General features: G+C 50.1%; 1 protein-coding gene across 1 annotated transcript in view; it reads left to right on the top strand.

Annotated features, from left to right (window-relative positions):
- Nucleotides 1-1871: 1871 nt before the first annotated feature.
- Nucleotides 1872-19119, top strand: part of Kcnq3 (potassium voltage-gated channel subfamily Q member 3) — a 295813-nt gene continuing 278565 nt past the window's right edge. The window contains exon 1 of the mRNA XM_047526292.1: nucleotides 1872-2257. Coding sequence (XP_047382248.1) covers nucleotides 1872-2257 — 386 coding nt within the window. The remainder of the gene's footprint in view (nucleotides 2258-19119) is intronic.

Below are 19119 nucleotides of genomic sequence, written 5' to 3' on the forward strand. Positions count from 1 at the left end.
TACACTCCTACTCCTGCCCTGCTTCTCTTTGCTCCTTGGTCAGCTCCTCCAGGAAGACCTTCTGATTGTCCTTTTCTTGGAACGAAGGCTAAAGCTTTGGCCTTGCTGGACGCCCTCTCCTGCCCTCCAGTCAGCAGTCATGGACAGAGGGATACAGGGTGTACCCACAGGAGCCCCGGGGCCGGCAGGAATGGAGGGCATCTCTACCCTCGGGATGATGTGGGGAGTGCGATGCTCCTTGACCTCTACCAAGGGCTGACGGGACCTTTGCAGGCGCTGATTGTCCTCAGCCCTCTGCGCTCCACACACCCAAACATGCATCCCCTCCGCCGCACATGGTTGCAACGCCTTTGTCCTTTGGGTCTCACCTCAAAATGTGGTCACCCCAAGGAGGCTTTCCAGGACCATCCAGTTTGAAGCAGGTCTCCTGCTCACTTGAGTATGAACTCCTGTTTTGTTTTTGCATAGAATTTACCAATATTGGAAAATACTCTGTTCATGTTTCCTTTTTCAATACGATCTTCCACCTGTCCCTAGACCTGAAGCTAAAAGCGGGGACCTCCTAACCCTAGACAGGAAGCATGCTGTATAGCCTGACAAGTTCATTCATGTGGGGTTAGTGATTCACTGGATGAGCTGGAATTCTGGTCCAGGAACTGATTCACCTGCAGCACAAGTTAGAGGCCAAAGAAGAAAGCAGGGTTCCAATTCCCCATGTTCTATTTCTTCAGCCCCCAGCCCATCCACCAGGGCCGGTGCTATTTAAGGACTGGGAGAGGAGACTAGAGCAGTATCCACCATGAACCCTGAGCCATCGGGAATAGGGAGCCACCAGCGCTGCTGCTATAGAGCAGGTGGATTAGCAGTGGTGCGCTTGGCCTTGACCAACTCAGCAACTTGGATTTTACCTCTTAAGACAAGAAGAAGGAGTGGAGGGTGGGGAGTAAACGTACAGCTACAACCTCTGGCAAACGCAAACAGGGAGACCCCACTCCTAGTCCCTGCTCCTTTGCCCCTTCTCTCTCTCCACACCCTGACCCGGGGAAGCCCTAACGCCCACGGGAGCGCGGCGAGCCAGGCGCCGCGGCCGGCAGTAGAGCGCACGGCCTGGCATCATCCGGGGCGGGGGCCCAGGAGATCCCGGGTCCCCTAGGCGCGCAGGGGTGGGGGGCGGTGATGGGGCGGGGCGCCGCTGGGGCTCCCGCCGCGACGGGGCGGGACAATGGGGCCCCACCCCGGCGAGGGAGGGAGGTAGGGAGGTAGGAGCGAGGCAGGGAAGGAGGCCGGCGGCGTGCGCTCGGCCCGCGGCGCGCTTTCTGCCGCTGCTGCTGCTGCTGCTGCTGCTGCGGGGCTGGGCTGGAGCAGGCGGGGAGGGGCGCGGGTGGGAGCGCGGAGGAGGGAGGAGGCGGCGGCGGCGGCGCGTGTGGCAGGCGGGCGGGAGGGCGGGCGGCTGGCACCGGGCTTGTAAATAAACTGCGATGCTGTCTCGGGCTCGCCGGCCCGGGTGCCGCCGCCGCCGCCGCCGCCCCGGAGCGCCGGTGCCAGGCTCCCGCCGCCGCGCGCCCTAGCGCCTCCGCGCCAGCGTCGCGCACCCTCGCCGGCTCCCCGCAGCCCCCGGCCCGCGCCCCTTGGGGTCCCGCGACTGACCCGCTCGGGATGTGACCTCCTGACCCCCCACCCGGCCTCCCGTGCCCCCCGGGGGGCCTGCCTTTGCCTGCTTTTGGGGGGGTGGGTGGGGAGGGGCGCGCGGATCATGGCATTGGAGTTCCCGGGCTTGCAGCCGCCGCCGCCGCCTCGTCCACGCAACCCGAGCGCCCCTTCTTCCCCAAGCAGCAGCGGAGAAGGCGAAGCGGCCGGCGGGGGCGAGGCAGATGGGGCTCAAGGCGCGCAGGGCGGCGGGGGCGGCTGGCGGCGGCGGCGACGGGGGCGGCGGAGGCGGCGGGGCCGCTAACCCAGCCGGAGGGGACGCGGCGGCGGCCGGCGACGAGGAGCGGAAAGTGGGGCTGGTGCCCGGAGACGTGGAGCAAGTCACCTTGGCGCTCGGGGCCGGAGCTGACAAAGATGGGACCCTGCTGCTGGAGGGCGGCGGCCGCGACGAGGGACTGCGGAGGACCCCGCAGGGCATCGGGCTCCTGGCCAAGACCCCACTGAGCCGCCCGGTCAAGAGGAACAACGCCAAGTACCGGCGCATCCAAACTTTGATCTACGACGCCCTCGAGAGACCGCGGGGCTGGGCGCTGCTCTACCACGCGCTGGTGTGAGTACCCGGCCGCTCGGGCGCCCCTCGGCGGCGGCGCATGCTGGGGTTCGGGTGGGCCTGGAACTGGGGAAGTCTCTGGGGCTTGCACACTAGAGGTGCTCTCCTGTTGAGTGGGGGCCCGCCTGCCCTCGGTGCGTGTTTGGTGTGCATGTCTGTGTGTCTGTGAGCCGCTTTCCCGGTGTTGAACATCAGGGCTCAGAAGAACCAAGCGTGGTTACCCAGCTCATTTGGAGATAGGACTGGCGTGTGCGCGCGCCGATGCCCATGCATAGCACCTTCTGGGCTGTTGATCTGGAAGCTCAAAGGAATTATGTGATTTTCCCCCCTAATTCATTGGGGATTGAACAGGGTAAAACCAGCCCTCTCGTGAGCGCTGTTTCTGCTTGGGGTGTATCCCTTTTTTGGGAGAACGCCACGGAGTTCAGATGACACATCCTGGAGTTGGGGATGGGAGTGGTGCACACTGCCCACAGTGGTGTGTGTGTGCGCGTGTGTGCGTGTGTTGCACGTGTGTGTGTGTTGGATGTGTGCTACCCTTCTTAGGGCTCCATTCTGGTATGGGAAATAATCTGGTGTTGCTCTCTTTGGGACTTGGATTGACCCAAATGCATGTCTTTGGGTTTCTTTATGGAAATAAGAGATGACTCTCTGTGCGTGTGTGTGTGTGTGTGTGTGTGTGTGTGTAAACGGAGGGAGCATAACGGAGGGAGCTGGTGCTGGGGATTATTTTGACTGAAACATTTCCATGATTTGGGTTCTGATATCCCTTCAGCATCAGCTGCTGCCCCCTTTCCTGCTTTAGCTATTCCGGGGCACTGGGGATGTGAGAGGTCTGGTGGAGATTTTGGTTCTCCCACCACACACACGCACTCTCACACACACTCTTCCCCTAGAATCTTCCTCCTAGTCGGGAGGTAAATGTGAATACAGGGGCAAAAGGGAGATGGAACTCCCTCTGCACCTGGCACCTATTAGAGAAAATCCACTTGTATTTGGGGGAGGGGGAGAGGATGGCATTGGGGGTTCTTCATCTAGGACTGGGAATCCTGACTGGGAACACACACTTTGGGGCTGGCAGGGCATTTCTAACTACGAACTTAGCTTAGCTTTTTAGGAAGCTGTATGGACTTGACTTAGCTTTTTAGGAAGCTGTATGACAATCAGGGTTTGGCAGGGAATTGGCCATGATCTTGGCACCGTCCCTTCTTGTGCCTTAAACAGTGGACTTTCCTCTGATCTCCTTCAGCTGACCCATGACTTACAGGGTGTGGGCTCAGGGAACCTTGGAGTTGGTTACTCTACCTGTCAATATTCCTTGGTTGCAGTGTTTTTTCCTGATATGACCACCAGGTGGGGCATCCACACAGGACCTCAGACATAGCAACAGGTTTCTGCAGAGAGGTTACCAAAGCCAGAAAGGGTGTCTCCCTGGAAACTAAGGAACCAGCGGAGAGGGAGTGGGGGATCCTGCAGGAACATGGATTTGGGGAGGTTAAGCTTTTGATGTCTGTGTACATGTGTTTGCAGGTGTTGGTAGTGGTCTGGCTGGAGAGAGGGCTTAGCAATTGTGGCTTTCATTTGCTCTTTTTAGGTGGTAAAAAAGGATTAAAAATGTATTCACCTGTCTCTAGCATTTTTTAGCTAAATTGAAGTGAAGCGAATGCTGGGACATGTGATAGTGTAAAAAAAGCAAAACAAATTATTGGAGTTCACACAAACATAACAGATTCCCATGTCCCTCTACACACATGTGCAGTACGTACAGGCTGGCTTCCAGTCTTGGGTCCTGTTGAAACTTCTTTCTTTTCCCACCTTTCCTAGCCAGGGCCCCCAACCATGCCCAGTCCAGTCTGCAGAAGGAACAGCTAAGGCCAGTTAGTGTCACAGCCTCCATCTTATCCTATCTTACAATTAGTTTTTCACCAAGAAGCAGGTTTAAAAGTGCCCAAACCTGTAGTCTCAGTTAGTTTCCCAGAGAGGATTCAGGAAGATTTAAGACAGTGCCCAGTCTCGCACATTCATATAGGAAAATGCACTTATTTCCCAAAAGCTCACAGAATCCTATGAGTAGTAATTATCATTTCCATCTTGCAGATGAAGATAGGAAAACCTCAAGAGATAAAATCACCTAAGATCACGCAGCTAATGTTCCAGGAGCTCTCGCTGGAAGGCAGTGAGTCAGCTCTGTGGCTGGGCCCCCATTCCAGTTCTGACCATCTGCCAACAATGGGGAGATTTGGGGTATTTTGCTCGGTATTGCTGGTAACACAGGGGTCTTAGCCGTGTTCTGTGTCCTCTTCTTAGCACAAAGAGGCAAATGGTGGGAAATGGGAGTTCCTAATCAAAGCAGGGCGGGTTGGAATCCAGAGAACCACACGGTGGGGACATGGAGGTGCCGGAATTGTGGATTCTAATAAATTGGGAGTTGTGCAAGGAAACTCGGGTCAGGTCACCTTTGAACTCCTGCTGTTGTGGCATGCTTGGTAAGTGATACATCCTATATCCCTCCTCCAGCTTCAGACAGAGTCCAGTCAAGTGGACATAATTGAACCTTTCATTGATGATTCAGGATTTTGCAAGGCATTGACATTCATACTGGAAGCATCCATATTCTACTCTGGGCTATGGCTAATGGTAGGAGGAGGCCAGGAAATTGGGCTGACCATGGTCTCACAGTCTAGTACACACTTTTTTTCTTTTCAAATGAACCAGATTCATGAAAGGAGATTATAGGTTTTTTTTCCTCTTTCTCCAAAATATACAGAAGACATGGAAACTAGTCATACCCCCACCCTGCTCCCTTTGCCTTGAATGCCCTGGCTATGCACCTTCGCCTTGGCCAGCCCCAGCACCACCACCTCCAGGAAGCCTTTCCCTGACTCCACAAACTGGACTCGGCTTGGCTTCCCCTGTGGGCTGTAGACTTTTGCACAGTTCTCATTGGGCAACTGTGTTTGCGTGTCTGCCCCTCAGAGAGCCACTGCCGAGTGGGGGCTGTGCTGTTCTGCTTAGCATTTTCAGTTCCCAGAAGGCTATGGAGCCCATGGTACGTCTCAGTAAGCATTTGCTGCATGGTTGCAGGAAGGAATTCTCTTAAGACCCTGGCTAATCAAGACTTTGCTGTCACAGTTTTACCATGATCACAACAGCAACAAGTAGCCAGAATCAGCATTACAGGATTCTAATTAGGAGAACAGTCCTTGGGAGTCTTGCCCTGTGGGAGCCTGTGCTTCAACTGGTGAGGCTGATAACAGCCCTGCTTTCTCATCTGTGGCTGGAAGAGATGCTGATGTTAGGGAAACGTGCTGTGCTTGGAGTCCACGTCTGGACTTTCAGTCTCTGTGACTTTGCAGGAACCCAGTGAGGATGACCTGGAAACTGAGCGTGATAAAGTACCTAGCATCAGGGAATCAGGGAAGGATTTCTAGGCTTAAAGAAAAGAGTGTATGTGAATGTCATTAGCACAGAACCAGGCACTCAGCATTGCTTGGTTGATTCTGAATAGGGTTCTCCTTAAAGTCATATACACTGTGTGGGTCCTGGCTGTCTGGGGACCGCCCCTTCCTAGCCTGTTAATGGAGAGGTGCAGGCTGCATCTTGGCATTGTCGCTGGCAGGTCTCTGGACAGGCACCCTGCTGCCCTGACCATCTCTTTGCAGCCAGCTGGGTGTGATCACTCACCCGCCTGTTGACAAACAGGAAATGATCACAAGAAACAGTCACTGGTTGTGTGCTGAGGTGGACTGGCTCAGGGACATCTGGCAGGCAAGACTGCATGGTGAGACGCAAGGACTAAGCTGCTGTCCTGGAATGGAAGGGCCTGGCTGATGGACCCAGCATGGGAATTTCATAGGGGATAGAAGATGGACATAGACGCCCCGACACGCCTGGGTAGGCACACAGCAATCACTTCCTCTTTCACTTTCCCTTTTGATATTTTTCTGCCATCTTCCTGCATCCATGCACTCCCCTTTGTAAGAATCTCATTTTAGTTTTCTCTTCGTTTGGTGAACTTCTGGCCTTCTCCCTGGCTGCCTTCTTCAGGACATTTTCAAGCCACTGTGAAGTAATGAAGAAGCCGGGGAGCGGTTGCTATCAGCAGCCTCCTGGCCTCAGATCTCCAGGCAGTAGTGACGCCCCATTCTGAGACTGACCACATGTCCACTGTGGCTCCCTGTCTGTGGAGTGGGCTTTCGCCCGGCGGGGTGCTGGCTGCCTCTCTTTTACAAGGGAATCTGAGGCTTCTGAGAAGGTTCCTGACTTCCCAGCATCCTGGAGCTGGGAGCACGGCAGGAGTCAGGTACAGGGTGGAAGGGAACAGAGAGGGCTGAAATGCCACTCTCCTGGGTCAGACGCTCCCCAGCTGTGTTTCCAACAAGTTCCCAGGAGAGACACTAGCTTCTCTGCAGACTGCTCTCGGATGGTACGGCTTCTCCAGCTTTGCCTCGGCAGAAGGGGACCTTGGGAAAGAAATCGGGCAAACTCCACTTGAACTGAAGTTACTCAGCTTGTGTATTCGGAGACCAACTAACCTGCCCTCTCCCTAGCACGGCTCAGTGGCTGTCTGGACACACCTGCTACAGCATGCCAAAAAGATCTGAATCAAATCACAAAACAAGTACACACAAGTGCCATGGTGGGGCATCCTGCAAGACATGTGACGTGGGCTCTTCCAGAGGGTCTGTGTCATCAGCCAACTGACCAACGGAAGAAGATGAGGAGCTGCCTCAGTTAGAGACAATAGTCAATCCTTGATCAGCTCCTGGATCAAAACAATAAATAATGATAAAAGATATTACTTTAGGAATCATTAAGAAATTTGAATGTGTGCTCCACGTCAGATAGCATTATTGTATCAAAATTTAATTTCTCGAGTGTGATAATCATATTGTGGTGATGTAGGTGGATGTTCTTTTTCAAAATTCTCTTTTGGTTCTACTTTGTAAAGAGATGCATGGAGCAGTGGTTAACGCTGAGGAGTAGCCGTGTTGGCGACTTTCACGTGGCTTGGAAAGTGTAAACACCTGTGCATGTGTACGTACAAGGTGCACACCCAGAGGAGCAGGAGGAAGAAGCAGAAATATTTTGGCTAATTAAAATAAAATAATTAAAGCGGCAGAAACATTAACGCTGAATCCAGGTGAAGAGAATAGATCATTACTCTTTAACTTTAAAGAGATTAAAGTATTTTTTTAAATAAAGAAAAGCAGACATTAACACACCCAACACACCCAACGCACTCACGCGTACTGATGAAGGACAGGACAGGTGGTGTTCTCAGGTGCGTCCAGGATGCAGCCAGGCCTGAGAACTGTTGATTGAGGGAACAGGCTTTCTTTTAGAGTCATGGGTCCTGTATATCGGCCATGTCACCAAGCCCCTCTCGGCCTCAGGCCTTGCCCAGGTAGTGACGGACACATGTCTGAAGGTGCAGCATGGTGAGCTCAGCTTGGCTGTTCAAGGCTGCACAGGCTGAGATGTGCCAGGCTTGAGCTGGGCTGCTGAGGGAGACCAGCTGTGCTCTTCTCTCTAGAGAGAGCCTGGAAAGGAGACCTAAATAGTCTAGCAAGAGCAACAGTGAGGGACCCAGGAAAGCAGAAAAGGAAGGCACCATGGTTTGAATCTTAAGTGTCACGAAGGCTCATGTATGGAAGCCATGTTCCCTGAGGTGGAGCTGTTTTAGGAGGTGGAGTCTAGTGGGAAGTCTGAGGTCACTGAGGGCATATCTTTGAAGTGGACCATGGCGAGTCATGATCTCTTCCTCTTTTTTCCTCTTTTCTACCATGAGATACTGCCTGGCCACAGTCATAAAGCAACAAGGCCAATCGATCAGGGGTGGGACCTCCGAAATTGTGAGTCAAAATAAGCCTTTTTTCTTCATAAGTTGATTATCTCAGGTATTTGTAATAGTGACAGAAAGCTGACTAAGGTAGAAGCCGTTGTTCATCTCCTGTGTTTTATCAGTGGAGATTCCTTTAGGGGAGTTTTAAGCAATGAGGGATATGATGAAGGTATCTACTGTTTGGCCAATTGATGGGTAATCTCCTATGCAGTAAACTGAATGCTAAATTCATTTCAATTCAATACTAAATTATCACTTGCATTATTTGAAAGACCCCTCCTTCAAGTTTGCTTCTTTGTTTGTTTATTGCAGTGCTGGAGATCAAACCTTGGCCTTATGTATTCCAGGCAAACACTCTACCACTGAGCTACACCTATAGCCCATCATTTCAAAAAATTCCATAAATGTTTCAAAGTTTTGTAAATCAAGAGTGATCCTGTAGTTTTCCCGAAGGCCAAGGTCCTGCTTTCTTTTTCTTTTTTGTCTGGGTCTTGAAGTTTTGCAGAATGTGATCAAGATCTGTTTAATCTTTCAACAACTGAGACAGGGTCAAGAGAAGCAAGGAAGTCTTGCTTCAAAGCTAGACTTCGAGTGTGGCCTGAGTGTAGGTGCTTTCAGCACGGTGCTCTGGGGACCTGGTTCGGGGTGGCCCCAGGCAGCTCGGGTCTGTCAGAACTGACTGACGAGCCTTCAGGAGCATCGCATTCACTGTGTGGCTTGGACACCTCACTTACCCACGGTCTGCCAAGGGTCTTGCAGCGAATCCCATGAGACAGCATGTGAGGGAGCTTTGAAGCTGCAGAGGCCGCGCTCGGAGGGCGTTCTCCTAGAGCTGGAAAGCCCAGGTGGGCTCTGGTGGGGCCTCATCTCTGCTGGGCTTATTCTTCTGCCACATGCGGACTTGGGTGCACTACCACGTATTTTATTAGGAACCTATTAATCAGCTAATTTGACACCTTTGTCTGCAGGGTGTCAACTTTCCAAAGGCGATCACCTTTTGAGAAAATATAGAGAAAGAAGGGTTTGGAGATACACAGTAGAAGTCAATATGTTACTTTTGGGCCACCCCCGGTCTTGTAGATGCCATATACCTCAGTCTGCTGATACTTCTGTACAAAACACCACAGATGAGTAATTTATAGAGAGCAGAAACTTATCTATCACAGTTCTGGAGGCATAGAATTCCAAGATCATGGTCCTTGTTTGTGGAATTCTGGTCTCTGCTTCCATGGTGGCAGCATGAAAGCTGTATGCTCCCGAGGGGAGGAATTCTGTGCCTTCGTGAAAGAAGGTGAAAGGATGGACATGGGCAGCCTCTTGATGAGAGAGAATTCCTTTCAGGAGGGGAGGAGCCCTTATGCCAGGAGCGACACGTAAGGACCCGCCTCGTAATCCCATCACGTGGATATTCGGTTTCAACACCTGGATTCTGGAGAGGTCCCATCCAGACCCACGCATCACGGGATGCAAACCAAACCCCATGCAAATTGCAGAACTTGTTGGGAGGGACTTTTCATCCTCAAAAGGAATAGAGGAGTTTGAACAGATTTCTTCAGAGAACAAGTTACCTTCCTACTCAGGAACATGCCTTTTGCATGTAATTTATGGATAACAAGTAAATCTGTATGCCGTTGACTTGGGAGCATCCCGTACACAGCTGGCTTTCGCCTGGGTAAGATCTCAGGGCTGGTTTCCCCTTTCCTCCCTGCTTCTCCCCTCTTTATTCCAGAGTCATGTGAAATCATCTGAATTCTGAGAGTGGAACAGGGTGTTAAAATAACCAGCATATTAATAATAAATAATGTCCTCATTTTTTAGTTAATGATGTCACGTCCTGGGCAGCAGGGCCACCTGCCTCTTAGGTTTAGTAACGTCATGGTTCCAGCAGATGCCTTCCCACAGTTGACCACCTCTGTCTCTCTGAAGCCAGCGCTTGCAGGAAGAGCGGGTAGGCCTCAAGCTGCCCTGTCTTTGCCTCCTAGGCTCTTGGTCAGCTTGCTCAGGGGGTTAGGTTTATTTCTGCCTTGATGTCTTCCTGGGGTTGGGGTGAAGTCTTATCCAAGCAGACTTGAAAATACTGAGCTAAGAGGATGTGCTCATCCAGTATGGCCATCTGTCCTCAACGGAAAATCACTTAGTGCTATCAAGCTATTTATCTCTCCACTCCAGCTCTTTCTTAAAATCCCAGCTTCCGTTTCATTGTGCTCCATATATATCAGTTCTGGGTGCTTCTCCTCCTGGTGATTCTAGTCCAAGAAAACGAAACTCACAGACCTTAATGATCAGCAAGTCTCATCAGACTAATCAGAGACAGTTACTTAGTAGGAGCCTTTGGAATTGATGGGCCTGGCATAGAGAGAGGACTGAGCGGTGGATTGTAAAATTCAGAGGCCGTCAGAGGTGGAAGGGCCTGCAGAAAGCAGGACACTGGCCTAAGGTCCTGCCACCATCCAGGGAAGGACATAGACCAGGTCTCCTTCCAAGGCTGGCCTCTCCTGGTGGCCCTTTAGCAGCTATGCATGGGGGGAGCAATCTCATCTAAGACCTCATTCCTTTGGGTTTGCAACTGTCTTAGGATCAATCAAATCCCATTCAAAGTACAGTTTTACTTGAAGAAATATTCCACTCGTCTCCGAAGGGCTATTCATAATGTTTTCTTTTAAGGGCAAGAAGGTTATTGCTCAGGGCCACACTTTCTTCTTGGTTCTGTGGGTTGTCTTTGAATGAACAGAAGAGAGAGTAGGTGCAGATGTAGTCTGACTGATCCGACATCTTACATGGCTCCATTGTCAATTGACCTTTTGCCAGGGAGAATTTCTCTTCCTGCCGAAATCCTGGGGCTGTGATGCTCTTTTCTCTCTTCCTCCCCCAATTGAGTCCTATACCAAAAATCCTATTCAGTAGTCTCTGGTCTCCACTGAGCAGCTGAGTCTGAGCACTCAAAACTGTTTAAAATTTTGAGTACTCATTGCTATTTAAAAAGTAACCATTTGTTCCTTCATGGAGACCTGACTTATTTTCATTAATAACAGTCCCTGACATTTCTGGGTGATTGCTCTGTGCCCTCAGGTAAGCATTCTAGATAATTCTCCTAAGGTGTGGTGGAGGTCCCAGAGAGCACTGGCTTGGGTACCAGGAAACCCAAGTTGTCACCTTGAGTCCTCTACTGATTTGCTTTATAGTCTCTAAAGCCTTCAAGAGCCTTTGTTTCCTCATCTGAAAAATGACCTAATCCCTCGGCTTCCAGGTCTTGAAAGGGTCACCCAGGGTGAGGAGGGGCTCTGAAGTGCTGTGACCCGGTGCTGCCTGCACCTTCGTTCAGGCCCCCGGAAGCCCTCCCCAAGGCAGACTCAGTGCCGGCCCCTCTAACACATTTTCGTGATCTCCACATCCAGGAGTCTGTGTAGACCTTTTCCCTAAGTCACCCCACTGGTGAATCTTAAGTGTCACAGGTACTCTCTGTCCCTTTGTGACCTGTGTGTGTTTCTGGGCTTGAGTTGCAAAAAAGAGTGAGACTTTTTCCCACCCCATGCCCTCTCCCGAGAACTGATCTTGCTGTTGAGAAGCTGTGGTGTAGGAGGTGGTCCCAAGGAGAATGATGAAGTAAGTAAAACTGAGGAAAGAAGCAGGAGTAGGCTGAAGGATGCAACGTCACACAGGCTGCCAGGAGGGGCCTCGGGTCAGTGCCGGGGGTCCCCGAGGTGAGGCGTCCTACAGCCTGGCTGATCCTTGGCTCTGTCCATCCATGGCTGACTCAGGGCGGCTCCCAGGGGCAGAGAAACCCCTCAGACAACCCGATGACAGGTGCTGAAGGTGTGCTTGAAGGATGCCTGTGACCGGTGCTGGAAGTGACAGCAGCTGTCCGGGTACTTATGTGAGCACAGACTCGTGACTCAGGGTTCACAGGCATGTCACGGTGGTTCTCGGGGGAGTCCAGAGATAAAATACATCCACGGTAATTCCTCATTAAGTAGGATCATCATTCAGGGGGAAAAAATGAAAAGCACTTGAAAATTGTGGATCCAGAGACTCTTCTCCTGAGAGCAGCCCTTCCTCAGCTCCCTGGGTGCCAGATCAGAGCTCTCAGAAGCACCCTGAAACCCGGCCACACCTGCCCTCCCCTTCCAGGTAAGAAGCTGTCCCTACTGAGCTTGTGGTGTGTTCACATAGTGTGAATTGTCACCAGAGAAAACAGGAAGGAGGTTTCAAATAAACCTGGTGACTCCTGTGTCACTGTCACTGTTACTGTGCACGGCTTTCGGACACTTTCAAAGAATGAAGCATCTTATAATTTATAACTTGAGAAATGGTGGCATTTTCAAAACAAGATTGAAGTAGATATTCTGATTGTTCTCGTGCATCCTTTGGAAGGATGGCAGCACCCTGGTTGCAAACTGCGACGCTCTGACTTCTGCCCTTCCCTGAGTGCTGGGTAGGCATTCTAGATGGGTCTCTTAAGGTGCGGCCCGGACCCAGGAAACCTGGCTCTCACCTTGAGTCCTCTGCTGATGTGCTCAGTGGTCTCCGAAAGTCCTTTCGTTGTACACACCGTCAGGTATCTGCCCGCCAGACTCGAGATCGGCTGATTGACCACGGAGCTCCGATTTCAGGCCTTGTAGATCCCAGGCCTTGCTAGCAGTCAGGAGCGCAGAGGGGAGCACAGTGGTCCTGTCCTTGAGGAGCGCTGTGGGAAGGCGGGTGATCCACGGCCCTGCAGGACTGTTTGAGAACACGGGTCCTGCTGGGGTTCAGCCGAAGTTGTCACACAGGGAAGGTTTCCTTCAGCAAGAAATAGGTTTCATCATGGGTGCAGCCTGGAGCTCTGCTCCTCCCCCGTTGGACCATGACTGTGTTGCACACTTAGAATCAGAGGTCGAATTTATTCTCAGGAAAAGAGCTGAATGAAGGGAACGTGGAATCATGCACCTGAAGCAGGGTGGGCCTGCGCTGAGCTGTCTGAAGAGGCTGGAGACTTGGTTTTCGGCTGTTTCCTATGAGACAGCCTCTGCCCCGCACAGTCCAGAGCCCAGTGCAGCCCGCGGCAGCCACCTGTGGTACAAATGGGCATGACGCCAGCCCTCAGTGCTGTGCGGCTTCAAGGGCAGGAGCAGACCCTGGTGTAGATTGAGCGCTGGCTTTGAATCCTGGCTGAAGCATCTTTTAGCTCAGGATCATTGAATCATTCACTTCACCAGCTGAATGTGATTCCTCATCGGCAACATGGCACATGCTCGCCTACGTGCTGATATGGGCCAAAACCTTGGTCTGCGCTGAGGGTAGGTATTGGACAAATGGCCATTATTTCCCCATTCTTTGGCAATTCTGCTAAGACTAGAAGGACTTCAGTGAACATAGGAATGTCGATGTCCACATCGGGATGTCTGCCCTCATGTTACGGTCCTGAATACGATGGAGTTCCGTCCAGACATGCAAGTTCTAATGTACTCTTAAGGTGAAAGTGGGGAGTTTACAATGAGAGGAAAAAGGCGGCGTGGAAGGAAAAGAGTTGGCTGCCTGGTCCAAGTTTCCTATGAAAACAGAGAAGCTGGTGAGACCCCTGTCCAGCCACGTGCCCTCCAGATGGACTGAGCTCATGTGATCGTTAGGCTTCTAGAAACAGTGCACACACTGCTTGCCCTCCAGAAGGGGAAGAGGAATCTAGAAGGTTCAGACTGCACTTGGGCCAGCTGCCAGCCATTGCTTCCCGAGCGGATTTCTGTTTTCCTCTGGTGGGGAATGCATGCTGCAGAGGCGCCTACCGCTCCTGTGTCTCTGCTCTGGCTGCTACGTCTGGGGGTCAGATTTAGACTCCACTGGAGCGTGGACTTGAGAGACTTCACCCCAGGTTCCTTCTCTCTGAGTGTTCCTCTCTCCTCATGGGTTCTTAGACTCCACTTCTCATTCCAAATGCTTTTTGTCATTTCGTCCTTTTCTTTCCTACTTACCTTGGTACTTGACACATTTCCCCAGTGTCGCCTACATCCCTCTGCAGGAGGAGGCTCAGAGCCTGGCACCTCTGAGGAGCTCAGGAATGTGCCCAGTGAGTTTACTGAGGGAAGCCATGCACGCAGACTAGGTTTTTGAGTCCTACCAAATTATTGTGGATCATTTCATAGATGTGAATATGTTGGGGGCCAAATTGTGTGTCTTCAAAAACATGGGTATTCCATTTAGTAAAACTCTGACAAAAGTTAAAGGTGGTTATGTTTTGTGTCTTCCCTGAATGCAAAACGTTTGATGTGTATGTGTTTGTTGAGCAAGGCTTCTTTGCACATGTGTGTGTCGGGGTGGGGCATGTAAGGGACTACTCTTCAGTTTTCAGATGTTGACGATGTAATGATAATAAGCATTCCTTCTATTTTTATTGACTGCTGTGTCCAGGAAACTAGGTTACCCAGGAAAGACACTGTGACACTTGATCTATCACCTGTGACAGCAAACTAGCCTATTTAATCACTGGGGATACTGGGGTTCTGAACTGCTCCCAGCCTCAGGTTTTATAGGTGTGAGGCTGGGAAGTGGCCCAGGTGACGGAAAGAAGCAGAATGTCCTGGTCAGTTCTCAGTTCACACTCCAGCTGTCTCTTGCTGGCCACTGATTTTCTTTTTTGCCAGTTGTTTTGTAATAGAAATAAAAAATATGCCACAAAAATACACCATTTCAAAAGTGTACCATTTACTGAGTTTTAGTGATTTACAAAGTTGTGCAAGAGCTAGTTGATTTTCACAGTTTGCACTCGCCGCGTGGGTCAGGATTCAAGTGATGCTATTAAACATGGTCATTAGGCTCCTCCATTTTTCTCATTGATGAAGGAGCAGTTGTGAAATTTAGTGATGCTGTTAAGAAAATTAAAAGACAAGTAGCTGTCTGTAAGACATATTTGCCAAGCATGTATCTGATATATGACTTATATCAAATGTGCAAAGAACTCTTAAAATTCCTCATTGAGAAAAAAAAAAACTTCATTAAAAACATGCAAAATATCCAATCAGACATCTCTCCAAAGAATACGTGCAGATGGCAAATCAGCATGTGAAGTGATGCTCAATATCATTTCATTAGGGAATTACAAATTAAAACCAGAATGAGAGAGCAGAATGGGTATGGTGAAAATCCAAAATGAAGACAACAGCAAACGTTGGCAAGGGCGAGGAGGAGCAGCCGGAACTCAACTCCATCCTGGGGGAACGGGACAGCACAGCCTCTGTGAAAGGCAGTTTCTTACAAAGCTGAATATGGTGTGTTACCGTAGTGCAGTAATTATATGCCTCAGTAGTCCCTCAACCCATTGAAGTCTTGTATTGGCACCGAAACCCTCATGCAAATGCTCACAGTAGCTTTATTCATAATCACCAAATGATGTGGCCAGGGTTTTCTTTAATGGTGGATGGATAAACTGCTGTATGTCCATGTGATGAACCAGTACTCGGTGATGGGAAAAAGCAAGCTATCAAGCTATGAAAGACATGAGTGAACCTTACATCCTTTTGCTCTTCTCAGACTGACAAAGCCCAGGATGCGCTGTGTGGTTTCAAGCATTTGACACAGTGGGAAAAGCAAAACTTTAGAAACAGGATTCTGAGTGATTGCCAGGGCTTTAGGGGCTGGTTGAACCATGATGCATAGGTAATATTTTAGAGTAGTGAATTGATCCTGTGTGATACCATAGTGGTGGGTACATGTATGTGTTAGTCAGCTTTTCTTGCTGTGACCAAAATACCTAACAAGAACAATTTAGAGGTGGAAACGTTTATTTTGACTCCTAGTTTCAGAGGTTCAGTCCATGATTGGCCAACTCCATTGCTCTGAGCTGGAGGTGAGTAGAACATTATGGTGGAAGGGTGTGGTGGAGGAGAGCTACTCAGCTCATGGCAGCTGGGAAGAGAGAAAGAGAGAGGATGGGTCAGGGACAGATGTAGTACAAGGCCACACTCCAGTGACCTACTCCTCCAGCTACATCTACAGTTACCACCCACTAAGCCATTCAAATTATTAATCCACCAAATGGATTAATCCACCGAAGCCATTACAGCTCTCCTAGTCCAGTCTTTTCACCTCTGAACATTGCTATGTTGCCTGACACATGAGCTTGTTGGGAGAAATTTTTAGATTGAAAACCATAAGAATACATAATTTAGTGCATTTGTGTAAATTCATAGAACTATGTAGTACTAAGAGTGTTGTTAGTGAATTAAAAAAATTAGATCAGTAAAGAAGTGCTTTAAAGAAGTCTCATAATGTTATATGTCAAAGAGACACACAAGTTAGGCTCCCAGAAGTAGCATAAATGGTGCCAGAGAATCTGTCTGAAACAACCTCTTTGAAGGTAATGGAGGAAGAAGGTGCTTACTTAAGTAGCTTTGTCAGTGAGTGGTGTCTGTAAGACTAAAGGTGAAGAGGAACCACACACAAGTGCTGTACCATGCAGTTGCTTCCTACAGGAGTGCAGGTCAGAGGTTCTGTTCCTGTCATGGGCTTGCCAGGATTGAATGATTAAGCAAAAGACAGTGATGGTGGGGGCTAGCTCTCTCACTGTTGAAGTGAGAGTTTACAGAAAAGCAGGAGGTGGTCTAGATTGTCCACGTAGTCATGGATCAGAGTTGGAGATACACATATAAACTCGTCTGTTAACCTTAATGCACATACAGATGGTTCTGCATGGAAACACTTATGAATGTGTGTTTGCGTGGCATAGGATGCACACATCCATTTCCTTGTTCTGTCAGCTGAGACCCTAGGAGATCCAACCCCTGGGAACAACTAGTTCGCCTACACCTAGATCTGGATTTCTAAGACCGTTTCTTGTCCCATTGTGCAGGAAACAGGTGTCCTTGAATAAATGGTTTATCCTAAGACAGGGCAGGAAATACACAAGAGGAGCCTAGGGCCTCTCATAGTACTAGAAAATAAGGAAGTGCTTTAAAAATCCCACATGGTTGGGAGTGTTCCAGGGCATAGGAGTCAAGTGAAAGGACTCCTAAGGGCCAAAGCTGGAACAGTTTGAGAAACAATATAAAGTAGTATTGGAGTATAACCAAAGAATAAAATAAGTATCTAGGAGTCTATGTTAACACTGGAGTATAACCAAAGTATGAGATATAGATCCCTGAGTCTATACTGATAAAAATAAATGATTGGGCTGGGGATATAGCTCAGTTGTAGAGTAGCTTGCCTTGCAAGTACAAGGCCCTGGGTTCAAATCCCCAGCACCGCCAAAAATAAATAAATAAATAAATAAATAAATAAATAAATAAATAAATAAATAAGTGAATGAACTGGAGAAGAGTCAATCTCCTGTGAAGAATTCCAAGGAATTTTTATAGGTTCCCTACCCTCAAGGAGGCAAAGCGTCATCTGGATGGCAGATAGTGACTTCCTTCCAAACAGGAGGTATGGAAAGGAGGGTACAGAAAAGGATAACTAGTGAGGACCTTGACAAACATTACCTCTTGCCAGCTGGTCCAGGATAGCATTGACAGTGATTAGTCGTGTTGATAATACATGACTTAACGGTTTCCCTCCAAACCCACAATTCCAGTTTGATCATGGAGAGGCATCACTCAAATTCTAACAGAGGACTGTGCCTAAAATATCTGCCTGGTGCTCTTCAAGAACATCAAAGTCACAGGAAACAAGGAAAGCCTGAGAAACTGTCACAGGCAAGAGGTGCCTACAGAAATGACAACTGAATGAAATAAGGTGACCTGGGTAGGGTCCTGGGAGAAAGAAGGGGTATTAGGCCAAAGATAAGGGAGTTGGAACAAAGTATGAACTTTAGTTAGTCATGTGCATTGCTTTGATTTATTACTTATAACCCATGTGCTGCACTTCTGTAAGATGCTGATCACAGGGAAAACTGCGTCCGTCATGTGGGAACTCCGTCCAGCATTCACGTTTCTGTAAATCAACCACTTCCCGAAAACTAAAGTCTAATTTTAGAACAAGTTCATGGGTGGGTTTTGTGCACTGAGGCATGGTGCAGATGTCAGCCCTCGGAACTGTCTTGAAGATGTGGGAGCTCGGCCTTGGGCAGATGAACACATGTACCTTGCGCCCCACCGTTACTGAGTGGCAGAGCTGAGATCGGACCCAGTCCACCTAGTTTCAAAGCTAGTCCAGCTTCCCCTGCTGCCCCTTCCTGTTCTCTTACCCTTTGCTCTGCCCCATTTGATGAAGTGATGCCCATGATACGAGGGTTTCCCCAAGGATGGAGTCCAGGTGCCCCGATGCTCCCTCAGCTGGGTGGTCCACGCTTCTTGTGACCATGGCAGGAGGAGATGGTAGGCTTTCCCTGTGTGTCACTGACCAGCTGCTGCTCCCTCTACTTTGGACAGTGAGGTAAAGCCATAGGGACCACAGTTACGGACTTAGAACTGGCTGACCTGGGCACTCTAGCCAGCCAGGCAGAATGGGTTCTGTTAGAGGAGAAAGATGAAGGAGGGGCTTCTGGGTGGGCAGCCAGGATCCCACGTCAGAGGCTGGGATCAATAAACAGATACCATCACTGTCAGCCTTCAGGCCCTGCCTATGGCTGCAGGACCTGCCTCTTGCATAGAGGCCCTTTCACTGCCTTTCCCACCCTGAGTCACTGAGGGTGTGAGGGAGGATTCTAGAACCCTGGACAGCAGTGGCCTTGCTGTAGTGATGCCCAAAGCAACTTGTGAGTTAGAAAGAAACGACTGGAAGTCACTTACCTGCCGGATGGACTGATGCTAGTGTAATTAACTGTAGTTGATTGTTGGAGGGTGAGTGAGAGGTAGGGAACCTTTGGGGACTTCCTACTACGGTGAGGGAGGTCATGTTGTGCCAGGAGGCATCTGGAAGGAGCCTGAACCAGCAGGCAGGATGCCTGACTCAGGGGAGGTTTGATGTAGCAGGTTGGGTGGAAGTGACGTTGTCCTGCTTCAGAGACCTTGCCATTCACACAGAGCTGGAGGTGCCACCCCGGGGGCAGGGTGGCCTCCCAGCCGCAGAGCCGGCTCTGCTGTCAGGGCTGGGAGCACATCCTCACGTTGCC

This window comes from Sciurus carolinensis, chromosome 1 (genome assembly GCF_902686445.1).
Source record: "Sciurus carolinensis chromosome 1, mSciCar1.2, whole genome shotgun sequence".
NCBI classification, from domain to species: Eukaryota; Metazoa; Chordata; class Mammalia; order Rodentia; family Sciuridae; genus Sciurus; species Sciurus carolinensis.